Source organism: Platichthys flesus, chromosome 1, assembly GCF_949316205.1.
Source record: "Platichthys flesus chromosome 1, fPlaFle2.1, whole genome shotgun sequence".
NCBI lineage: Eukaryota > Metazoa > Chordata > Actinopteri > Pleuronectiformes > Pleuronectidae > Platichthys > Platichthys flesus.
Window position 1 is genome coordinate 15,789,907 of NC_084945.1, and position 12,824 is coordinate 15,802,730.

At 40.9% G+C, this 12,824-nt stretch overlaps 1 protein-coding gene across 1 annotated transcript in view; it reads right to left on the bottom strand.

Annotated features, from left to right (window-relative positions):
• spon1a (spondin 1a) overlaps positions 1-12,824 on the bottom strand; it is a 62,173-nt gene that overhangs the window by 40,325 nt on the left and 9,024 nt on the right. Inside the window, exons 4-6 of the mRNA XM_062386864.1 lie at positions 8,197-8,270; positions 7,600-7,722; positions 3,173-3,321 (exon numbers count right to left, since the gene is read on the bottom strand). Coding sequence (XP_062242848.1) covers positions 3,173-3,321; positions 7,600-7,722; positions 8,197-8,270 — 346 coding nt within the window. The remainder of the gene's footprint in view (positions 1-3,172; positions 3,322-7,599; positions 7,723-8,196; positions 8,271-12,824) is intronic.

The following is a 12,824-nucleotide window of genomic DNA, read 5'->3' on the forward strand; positions in this document are numbered from 1 at the left end:
TCAAATGCTTTGTCTGTGCTGTGCTGTTTTGTTGAGACTTTACAAAGCATATGTGCTGCTAAAACACAGCAGAAAAAAATCAAATATCAAAGCTAACATATTGTGGAGATTTTAAGAATTTGGAATATTGAAGAAATCCCTTTTCACTCATGCCAATGCCTTTATTCCCAGAGGAAAAGTAGTTTTTTTTAACCTTTACACCTGAAAAGCAATCGCAGCAAGACAAAGGGTACATACACCCATGTCCCAACTCTTAAAGGTTGACAAATTCTGAAATAAAACAAAGCCATCACACTGTGACTTGACAGCAAGATAAAGAGGGGCTCTGGGTGTCGGTGTGCGCCCACATGCCTGTGCGGCCTGCATACCTGCTTGGCTCTGCAAATTGAACCTTGTATGAACACTCTGATCGGCGAGCCTCTTGGCCGGAGTGGAGCCTGGCTATGAATATCAATTTTTGCATTCATCGGTAGTTGCTCCCCTCGATGCCCCACCTGACATAAAAGCGAATCAGCTTTCTGTTTGTGTCAGCGTTTACCGAGAAGCCCTGCATGGCTGAAAAGAGGGGGCCTCCTCACCCCAAGGGCGTCGACAGACTCTCGGTGCTGCTCGAGTTGTAGAAAAGTGGATACAAAGAGAATGTGCCAAAGTTGTCGAAGGCCATAAAACATTGTTTAGCTTCTAGTTATCAAAGCAGCTGTGAATGTCAACACACAAATAACCCATGAAAGGAGAAATTACATTATGAAAGCACAGTGCGATCACCTCATTAGTGCACCATCACACACAAGCAACAAACACGCTAAGGGCCGCTGTAATCTTATGAATGCAACACTGGACAATTTGGCCAGAACGTCAGACCATGCACTTGCTGGTTGTAGGAAAAGATTTAACATTGGGGATTGCAGAGTCTTGAAATCTCACAATCTTCTTCGATATCGTCTTCTTCAGTTGTTTATGGCTAAACAACTTTGAGGTACATTACCGCCACCTTCTGACCTGGAGTGTGGGTCATTGCTGAGAAGGCTTACAGAATTGGGTATGTATTGTAAATCCAGTTGGTGATGCTTCTCGGTCAGCCCCGACTAAATTGGTAGCATTAAGAATATTTTGTAAACGCCTCACACGGTCAGGATTGTTTGGGCACATAGTCTGCACTGAGTGACCCCCAGTCGGGAACGCCCCTACGATTGTCCGAAGGGGAAAATCAGATCTCAAATTGGCCTGATTATCCTCTAGTGTGCAGCCGCCTTAAAACAAACATAAATGGCACCGCTTTGGCCATGTACTGCGTATTGAAAAATGCTGATTATCCATTGGCTTTTTCCAGGCAGTGAATAATTCCATGCAGATCTGTATCGGACCAATCAAGGTTTATATTGATCACTTGTGTAATCACCACCCTGTATTACTCTGTCAGCCGATCTCACCTCACGATTGAGCAATTATTCTCGACACCCACAGCTTGAGCCACACCACACCGCAGAAGAAATCTCTCATTTATTCCTGCTCAGCGATTTCACACTGATTCTGCTGATTTGAGGGGGAACTTATATGGTTCAATCCAACTATTTTCTTTCCTGATAATCATGTACAGTTCTCAACCTTCCTAGGTTTATATCTCTATGTTCATGATCTCCAGGAAGGCATTTTCACCAATCAGCAACTGATAGGTTTATGATTGTGTCAGTAAATGTATTATTGTATCATGTGCTCTGGGAATAATCGCAACCAAAATGAAAACTCCATTAACTGGCAAAATTGGTACAGACTTTTTTCAGTGGGCAATCAAACCTCCTACCCTTTCACTGTCTCTTCAAAGCTTAAGAGCAACTCATCTAGTGATTCAAGCAGAGAGATGTATGAAAAGAAAAATAAAAAGCGTGTGCTGTAATAGCAGTGAGAAAGCAGCAATGACACAGAGACCCCATTGTTCACGCCATGCTCTCATTATCTGCTGCGACTCCAGGTCCTATATTAACCAACAATAAGCAACACTCTGCAAGAACATCTGCTCTGCCAGCATGGGTTATTTTGAGGCTGAGAGAGACAGCAAAGACAAAAGATACACCAAGTTATTTGTGGAATAAATGAAGAGAGGACGGGCATAGGAGAGAGAAAGATCATGAGAAATCGAGGACAACAATTTCTCCAAAACTACAATTTAATTTGTGAGAGAAAGTTTGAAACTAAGAAATTGTCCCTAAGGCACAACAGGTAAGACAACTCATCCAAGGTGGAGTCAATTACAATTTAAACAAGTTACTGAGGAAAATAACGGCTGCCTCCTGTATGCAACTAGAGCTGCACGATTAATCGTAATGAAATCATGATCACGATTCACACGTTTATTCGAGCCGCAATTAATTAGGGACATCAGCTGAATCAAAACAAGCGCTCCTACTTTCTCCCAAAGAATTGACTGTGCCCCATGGCGCTGCATTAACTTGGTTTACTCCCTCAATCAATGACAGCGTGACGTTCCCCCCACATGATGCAAAGTCACAGAAAATAAACAGTGAATAGGAGCGATTGAGAGACGGCGCAAATGAGTGAAAAGAGATGACAAAATGAGAAAAAAAAATTGTAATGTTGAAGAAACCCCTGTTTATAATGGGAGAGAATAAAGATATAAATTCTCAGCAAGAAAATCTCATCTTCTCCCGAGCACTAAGTCGATCGTTTCAAGACCCACATAAAGATGATCAAAGATGATCGAAGATGAACTGATTTGTGCGAATTTAATGCTGAATTTTTTACTGATACAAGGCCCAGCAAAAGCTCCTTCTTTCCACTTCTTTCAACATCTAAACCAGGTCCTAGAGACGTACGTCTCACAGATCTTTTATTTTGCTGAAGTGCACACAGCAAGTGAAGAAAAGGCTAAGAATAGCATTGATGCTTGAAAGCACTAATCAAGCCGGACAACAATGTCAAAGCAATTCATCCCTTGCTGAACTTAGGTGTGCAAACCCTGGAACACCCTCAGAGGCCCCTGTGGTGTTATACAACTCACCTCTTACCACTTTTATTCAAGGCAATGAAGGAAGCTGAACGTTTGTGAATTTTGCAAATATCATGACCACGTTTCTTGCTAAATCAGACGCATCACTGACTCTGTGGCCCTCTACTTCATACAAAGCGTGAGTCAGTCGGCGGGGGACAATCTTACCTTCTGTCGGATCTCCTCCTCCATTTTGACGGGGGAGCCCAGCTCAGCTATCTGCTTAACTCCACCACTGGCGAGGCCACCGTACTCCCACAGCACATAATTCTTAGAGTGGGACGAACCGATTATGGCTGACCAGTGATTGGCACGACCTGATGAAGTCAGACAACAAAACAATCAATTATTTCCACACTCTCAGCCTGTACCTTGAGGTTACAGTTTCTTAACATCATTCAACTTTCAAATGTTTTCCCCCTCTGGCAGCTCTAGAGAGCGAAATGATTATACATCAGTTGACTGGTCCATCAGTCATAATAACTAATGGAGTACAGCTGTCCTTCTAGCACGAATGGACTCCCTGTTGGTGTTTGCAGGTGAGAGAGAGAGTTTAGACGTCTTTATTACCCTCCTTCACTTTCATATTATCCCCCTGCCCAGTGTGTTATAAATGTACATGGGCTGGAATCACTTCCAGCTTCACCACCCTAAAAGCACCATGATGATTTTATAGCTACAATCAACGACAAATTTATGGTTGCCCTTCGAGTCTACCATGCCTGGTTTCCGAAGACATAAAGTGTACGCACCAAGTGGAAAGATTATTGCTGTTGTACGTAATTAATCCTTTACATAAACAACTTCTCCATTATACACTGCTACACCACCTATTTAGTCAATGTGAGGCTCAATCAAATAGGCCATAGGGCTGAGAGGTCAGAGGGGGTTGATTAATTACACTCGCTGCTGTGTGCTACTTTTGCAATAGGCTTGACTGTAAACTCGTATAATAGGGCCAGCAAAGAGACATACAGGGCCAATAAAATCTTCGACACTAAATTGGCCCACTGATTGTCCCAGCAAGCCCAGAGCTGGTCGTGCCATCCTCCACAGAGTTCTGACCCTCGAGCCTTGAAACCATTTCCAGTGCATACACTCCCACCTGATACCACAGAGCTCCTACTACAGTCTTCTCTCCTTTTGATGGCTCTCTCTCTCTCTGTCGGTCTGAGATATAAGCAGACCTTTACAGGACAGTGTTAAAATCAAGTTTATCCTTGAGTGTGGATTGTTGTGTATAATAATAATTTTATTATTAAATTGTATTATTAGCTGCATCAGGCCCATTTACTAAATACTCTTTATACTGTGGCTTGGCTGAATTCTTGGCTGTTATCTGGGCATATTGTCCAGAAGCAATATTTTAAATTCAATATCTACTCAATAGCTAATATCAGTCTATTTCTAACTGTTGCTCAACAACTATATATCATCCCATATATTTTCTGAACTAGTGTACACAGAGGCTGCCGCTCATTCGGTAACCGGGTATGCAAGACACTGGTGCTTTTCCAAGTTTAAGTTTCTAAACTTTGTTTCCTGTTCACAGTTTAGTTGTACTCGAGCTGTTCAGATGATCTTTAAAGAAAGTGAAACAGCAGGGCTGAGAGGAGAACCTTGGAAACACCCTCTCCAGCTTGGTGGGTTGGGATAAATGGCCCTTTATCTTTATTCATCCTGTGGGGGATGTGTGTATTGATCTAATGAATTGTGCTGATTTCTCATTGAAACCTAATTGCTTTACTCCAACTGAATCAAATGGCTTTCCTACCACCATACTGGTATTTTTCTCACTCACATAGTCAACCACATGGAGTGATCGCCTATATACGCCTATTATTTGCCAATATTTGCCTATTATTATATTATTTACATATATTACGTGCTGGTTTTTCATGTACTGGGTCTACTAATTCAGAGACAATGTTAAATTGTTATATGATAATCAAAAAAATATTGATAGTCTGTATTTAAAATAGATATTGTCAGTCTCTATTGTTTTTGTCCTCTTTATGGTTTGTTGATATTACTGTTTATTTATTTATTTATTTCATGACTGAGGCCTCTGTCCCTACTCTAGGGTGTAGTTAAAGCTTCACTTTAGGCTTGAAGGTTTTGTATCATTCAGTGATGACACCATCTGATCCAAGTGCTTTGTTTGCTTTCAGTCAGGAGATAGCATTGTCTGGTTCTGTGATGGCTACCCCCCTTCAGTAAGAGCCTGTTTCTTGTTGTCTAGTCCTGAGGGAAGATTCAGAGATTTCCAGAATTTATCAATTATTGAGATATCAGCTGTATCAAGGTTGGTCATTATAGTTATCGTCGGCCTGGAGGATTGCTGAATTTCTTATAATCTGGGACACATTACTTTCTTGGATGTCTTATTTTGTAAATATTCCTCTTTGTTTTTTGTCAGTCTCCATTACAGAAGCTTCATGGTCTGAGGACCAGTTTCATGGTGTTTTTATTTAGTGAAATGTAGTTACATTTCTTTTTGTTTATCATTGAATGCATTTGTTCCTACTAGATGAATTTTATTTAGATTAAGTTTTAATTGGTGAGTTTCTTGGTTCCTCCTTCTGGTCTGCAGGTTATTGAGTGCAGTTGGACCTTGAGTCATTGTTTTTCTTTTTAATATAAACAGGGAAAGCTATGAGTCTGGTAAACTGGTATTGAGTTGCCATAGAATATCCTTTTGTTACACAAAAACAAAAAACATGCATGTTTCCTATTTCCTTATCCAACTTTGTGGTTGGATAATGCAATCCATTCACACTGAGTGTAATTACCCCAGATTCCTGCTCGCACATTTACTTTACTCTTCTCTGATGACCCATTGAAACATTAAACACATCATGTATATATAGTTTGGAAAAGTATGGCTCTCCAAGGATTTCAAGAATTTAAATTGTCCTTGATAGGAAAAGGATTCCCCCCGCATCTCTTAGGGCCTGGTCTGATTGTGTTTTAGCATCAAATGTGATCTTTTCTTATTGCTGTCAATGGTAAATGGTTAAATTATTCTGTGCCATAGGTGAACTTATTTGCTAATTTGGATCTGCCTCTCTCTCTCTCTCTTTCAATCTCTCCCTCTCTCTCTCTCTCTCTCTCTCTCTCTCTCTCTCTCTCTCTCTCTCTCTCTCTCTCTCTCTCTCTCTCCCTGTCTCTCACTAATCTCATTAAATAGAAGTTCAGGTTGAATAGCCATGCACTGCATGAAATACAATAGGGACAAAAGAGAGAAAGAAAAAAAACTGTCAAGGTTATCATATCAGCAGTGTAAAAAAAAAGTTCCTGTTGGCTTGTTTCACAGTGACATTTTGGTCTGTGAATGTGTGTCACCTAATTGGTCTATGGCTCCTGCTCATGAAGGGCACATGTTAAAAATAGAATGATGAGCTAAAAACCCTAAAAACTACCAACGCAAAGTCAGGCTAAAGGTAAGAACAGACTTAATATTGTCCAGTTCAATATGTGCAGTGTCATAACAACTAGTTACCTAGGATATGACTGCAAGGAGACTGTGGTCTCCTAAGAGTCGGGATGAACGAGATAGCACATGGCTTGCCCTTCTCTTTTAAGTTGATCCACTGTGTGTGTTTGTGTGTGTGTGTGTGTGTGTGTGTGTGTGTGTGTGTGTGTGTGTGTGTGTGTTTGTGTGTGTGTGTGTGTGTGTGTGTGTGTGTGTGTATGTGTGTCAGTTTATAGGAGTGTGTGAGTGTGTCACAAACCAACTGCTCCCTACATAACACACTATTTCAGGGCTCTGTTCGATTTCAGGGTTTATCTTACTCCACTCTAATCAGTATATTGATCTGACCGCGAGAGCCTGATTTAGACAAGAGAGCTTGTGTAATCCTTGAGTCTATTCAGATCTTGATAGTGCATCTCAAGGTTATATGCACATCACACCCAAGTGTAGTATCGTAGCTCACCACCCACATGATCACCAAGAGCCACATAACAGGTCTACACCGCCCACATGTGGGAAACATATCCAGGAGTTTCTTTGGGTACAAGATTAATGCAAAAGAGTGTTAATATCAAGATGGCATTATTTATATCTTGAATATTTTGGCCTTCTTTCTGGATAGTTAGAGGAAGTGGACACGACTCACAGCCAACTTGTTCATTCTCACCTATATATATTTAAATGCTTCAAAAATATGTCATTAAATGTATTTATGGGCATAAGTTAATAATAAAGATGATGCATCCTGTAGTTTCTGGCAAAGGTTACTCAAACTAGTAGGCTGCTAATTGCAACTGCTGTTGTGGCCAGTTAGTTTTTAAAGCAGCAATGTGCATGTTCATTATTATATAAATTTAACGACAACATGTTTAAAAACCATTGTCATGTGTGTGATTTATTGGTATTTGGAAATTAGTGGTGGCCAATGGGATGATTCACTTTGGAATTAACTACAACAGCTTTGCTTTGCTTAGGCAAGACTTGTTAGTGAGACCAATTCACTGATGGTGATTGGATTGGATTTTATGACAAAAAAGAAAACAGATTTTTCCAGACTCATCCCCAACATGTGTGATAAATCTAAGGTGACGTGAAGGACAGCAGAGGAGTTTGTGCTCACGGGGATAGTCTTTGGGATGAATCTTCTCCGACCAGTTCCCAAAGAAGGTGACTCTGTACTTTGCTGTTCCGCAGGCACAGCAGTCGAGCAGAGGTCTATCTGTGGAATCTCCGTACTGGGATTCTGTTCGGAAATGAGGGAGGGGAGAGGGGTGAAAAACATAAGAGGCCGGGGAGAGAAATACAGAACACAATGAGATAGGCATTGAGAGATTGCTCGTTAGTTTAAGGAGTAGATGAAAGTGGTATCCATTATACAGGAGATGGGAGGTTGAAAAAAGTTGGGAGCCGAAAAGAGGGAGGGCATCAGGAAAAGCGAGGATGCGCAGCCCGCTTCTTTTGATCTGTTTCTCAGCGTGGCATCCAATGTCATGCACAGCCAGGGGGTCACACTCATTTACAATCATTCACATGATGTCAGAGTCAAATAGCAGAGGGGAATGTCCCTGCATCAAAATCAAGAATGAGAGAATATAGAAAAAATATGTGGACAAACAAAAAGAGACAGTGGGGAGAGGAATAGATTACCAGCAAGGAGATTTAAGGAGCAGGAAATTTATTGTAAATTATTTATTCAAAGTCAATTATGGACACCTACCTTTCACACACATCCGCTTGGTTAGTGGGCCTTCATCCTGGAAGTTGATTATCCTCTTCTGCACAATGCTGGCCCTGCACAGAGTGAACAAGAGGAGAGGGAGGCAGTGAGAAGGGATAAGTGAGGGTTCAGATGTAGGCATAATGGGGAAATGTGAAAGTGAACGTCACAAATGGAAAATACTTTAAAATATGGATCTGGAGAAGCTAATTGGTTTTAAAAGGAAGAAAACAACAGAACGGACAGGAGGAAATACTTTGCTTTTAAGATCTGATGGACATCTGAGGAGTACGTGTCTTGTGGCAGATGGAACAGGTACAGATCTTTTCAAAATCATCCTCCTGCTTTTTTTCCTCACGAGACCCCTAAAAGTAGGTAACAGAGCCCACAGGGAATCTGCTAAATCAGGCTGTCATTCAATCAGACTGTGGCATTCAATGTCTCATACCATCCCCACCAAAGGTGTGCATTGGTATTACCATGCACACCTGCATAAAGATGTTGGAATGCTGAGGGGGAACTGAACGAGAGAAAGACTAAAAGAGTAATTTATTATTGAAGAAATCCCCTCGAGCACTCTGAAAGCATACACAGAAATCAACAGACCCACCATAGACTAAGCTATATGTACTGAATCGATATCAACTGATTAGGGTTAGGGTTAGGGTTAGCTCCAAAGTTTTTGGAGCTAACCCTTAAAACTCCAGAGTTTGGGCTTATGCTGTATTTTCAGATGCGATGGAATAATTAGAGATTATTTATGGTAAAATGTTCATGTAGACAGAAATCATTTTCACTACCCAACAAAAACACAACATGCTTCTGGGTGGTGGGACCGCAGGGGCCTTGACATGTAAATCACTTACACATAAACCTTTTCAGAGGCCAGCAGACTCAAGAAAACAACAACAGAAAAAAAGCCCCCAGGCTCCAAACACACATACACCAGCTTTTTTACACCAGCTATGGTTGTAGGAGGGTTTCCATGAGAATAAAACCAACAAAGAGGGGCTGGATGGAGGATTGGACTGTCTGGATACCATTTATTCTGGAATATCAAATTTAGCTAAGCCGATTTTTCGTCACACAGTAAGACCGTGGTTTGATCACACGCCATCAAAACACGAGGTTCTGCATCTGGGACATACATGGAATTGTGTGAAAAACTCAAGATGTTTTGGTCTAAGTTTTTCGGTGAATGTCGTAGAGACTTTGGAGTAGGCTCTACCCTAGGAGATATTTCTCTGGCGAGTATTCAAGTCAGATTCACTCAGTGTGTCATACTGTTCATTTCAGCTTATGAAAGCCACCTGTTCATGAGCTGCCACCTGAAAGTCAAACATTAAAACTCCCAGTCTCCGCAGTCGACTGGGAGTTTTCAAGTTGAGCAGTAATTCATCTTTTGTCAGTCACACTGCTCTCTGGGGCAAAATCATTACAGTGAGTTGTCCTATCAGCTTGTTAAGGATGTCTGTGACAGGGACAGGCAGCTGTGGAGTCTGACCCTGGGTGAGACTGAGGTGGCTGCCCAGAAAAGGTAGTGCTACTTGTACGTGGCACAATGAATGTGCTTGTATGAATGGTACTCGCATGAGGCCAATTATGAATGATGATTAATTGGTTTGGTTAAAGTTATTTTTGCACCATGGTAACAGTGAATGACACACCACACCACTCTTCTCTTTGTACCTCTCGGCATCATTTGGCCTTTAAAGGAAAGAGGTGTGTGAGAGATGGACAGACAGGGAAATAACAAAAGATCAGAGGAAACAAACAGGAGGTTATCATCGCAAATGTCCTGTTTCTCAAAGAGCTGCTTAGGGCAGGTAATATCCTGTACAATGAGCCAAAGAACAGGATGGACTTAAATCCCAGTCCACAGAGGTGATTCTCTCTCAATAATGAGGCCATTTAGGTCATAAATCATGTTGACAGTTTGCAATCTTGTAAAATCACCACCAACATCACTACATTGCCCTCTACCAAAACACAAATCCCTAACCTAATATAAAGTAAATACATTATCCCATTGTAGCATACCACATGTGCGATAAAACAACATGAAATTATAAAATACAGAATAAAAGTACAAAATATCGGCATGATTTACAGATACATGATTTTAAGTTCAACGCACTATCTTGCGATAAATGCTCCTCCATTTAACTTTTCAACATATTATCATCACTGTCATAGAGCAAACTTTAATTCCAAGAGGCCAAAATTGCCTTCTTTTTAAGTTGAACACTCTGACTTAAAGTTCAACCCTCATACGTGTCACTATTCTCCAGCACATGAAAATTATTCTCACGGTGGAACACACATTATACTTTATACTCTCCATCATACATCATCTATCTTAATTGGACACACCATAATTTCAATTCCACTCAAAATACCTTTTTTTTTCTATTTCACTCACAAATGACTCACAAATTCTCATGCATATCACTATTGTGTGTCACATTTGTTCATGTAACATTATGATGGTGGCGTGGGAGCAAGTCTGATTTATGTCCTAAAGGGCCTCTCGTAACATGGATGAAATGATTCAAGGTAAGCGGTACCACCCGCACATCTCTAATTGTTCACGCTTTAATTCAATCTCACCCCAATTTCACATATCTCTCTGCAAGAGCGGAGCACACTGCCTCGCTGCTTGCCCACTTTCCTGGGCTGGCCAGACAATCAAGTAGAGTAATGCTTATTTAACATCCAATTTAAATTCTATCTCACTTCGCCGGATCCACGCCACCGTCGATCCCAATCAGCCCAAGAGTGCACTGATTTGAGAGTGTGTGTGTGTGTGTGCGTGCGTGTTTGTGTGGTGTGAAAGTAAAACATTTTTTTATAAAAGAGTGAGATAGATTTTCTCCAACACTTTTTGTTTCTATGTTACAGATGTGTTAACGAAGACGATCAATCTCATTTGGTTCTACCTGCTCTTAATACAACCAAAGATTCAATCATTTCCATTTCCTTCTATCAGCTCCTGCGAAAACCAGAGATTAAATTAATTCATTTTGTTACATCTGCTCCTGCTGCAGACAGAATTGACAAAGGGACAGCACATAAAACAAATCACTGCACAAAAGCAAATGTGTTTACATTTAATATCTATGGACCGGCTTGTCTATAGTCTCCTGAAGTCCTCCTTGATCTGTCCTATCATTATTCTGACAGAAATAAACAGGTTCTGACAGCGACGCAAGGTTGTGACATTCATCTGATCACTGATACACTGTGTCACTCAGACAGCCTATCAAAACACATTGCACTACCCTCCGTATCGCAAGCCAGAGGGAGACAACAAATAAATTGCTTCCCACCTACAAATGGAAAGATAAAAGATAGAGGCAGCGATGGTGACCGCAATATATGGATTACATTCTGATATGACTTACTCTGTGGGGAACAACCGGGATGTGGCCGGCCTCAATGATTCATTCTGTGACAATAGCCCCTGACTTTCCTCATTTTCGTCATTGCACAGCTGCAAATCTAGCAAGATTTTATCATTAAGTGGCCCCTGGTGAGCAGAAAGGAAGCCAATTGTTTGAGTTTATTTTCAAATAAAGCTCAACATCTGATTAAGAATGGAAGCCAGTGAAAACATCTAAGAAAAGTCCATCATTGTTAACCTGGAACCTTGGAAGTTCTGCTTTGACTGTGAAACAAATTTGTGAAACAAAGACAGGGAGAACAAATTAGCAAGGTCGTAATTTTAAAGACATTTTTGTGGTAGGTCATTTACTATTTTGAATCGAATAACAAAAGCATTGTTACATGCCACAGCAACAAGTTGTATAACAAGTAAAAAGGCTGGGGACTGTATTGACCAGGGTACTCATACCATTATAAGTGCCATCATAAGTGCAGAGCAATAATGCTTAGGCCACAGTTTTACAGCTTATGTGTCTAAACCGACCAGAAAAGTATTGGCCTGAACATAAGAGCTCATACACACCCGGTGTTAACATGTGATTTGTGTGTTCCAATCTCAAGTGGACAGCTCTAAGTACAGATGTGATCTTTCCTTAGATTGGTAAAATCTAAAAACGGGATTCATTCAGACATTGAACACTATGCAGCTGCAGCCACATATCAACATGGGAGGGGGAGAGGGGAGGAGGAGAATATGACAGACGAGCCAGAAAGGTAGATTTAACCAGGTTACTTTCACTAAACTTTAGCTTAGTTGTTGCATATGAGAAAGCTGAAAATAACTGGATTGGACTTTCACAGTCAGTGCTCCGAGTTCAGGAGTTTATACAAGCATCCTTGACTGACCCTGTCATCACAGACCAACCTTTCATGGAACCAAACCACAGAGCTCAGTCTTTCCATCTAAAAGACAGCAACTGCCCATCAATTATACTGTAGCTAACCACTTGGGAAGAGCACGATTCCTGGGACAAAATGTGAGTCACAAGAGCTTTCTAACAGGAGCACACGTCCGTCTGATTTCAAGGACAGATGTAGTGTTATATTAAATTACCATGATCGTTCAGAGGAGGGCAGACTAAAGGGTAGCGATCGAGCGTTTCTAAAACATGAAATGAAAATATAAAAACAACATATACCTGTGTTAGTGTGTGTGTGTGTGTGTTTACTGCCACCATGGACTA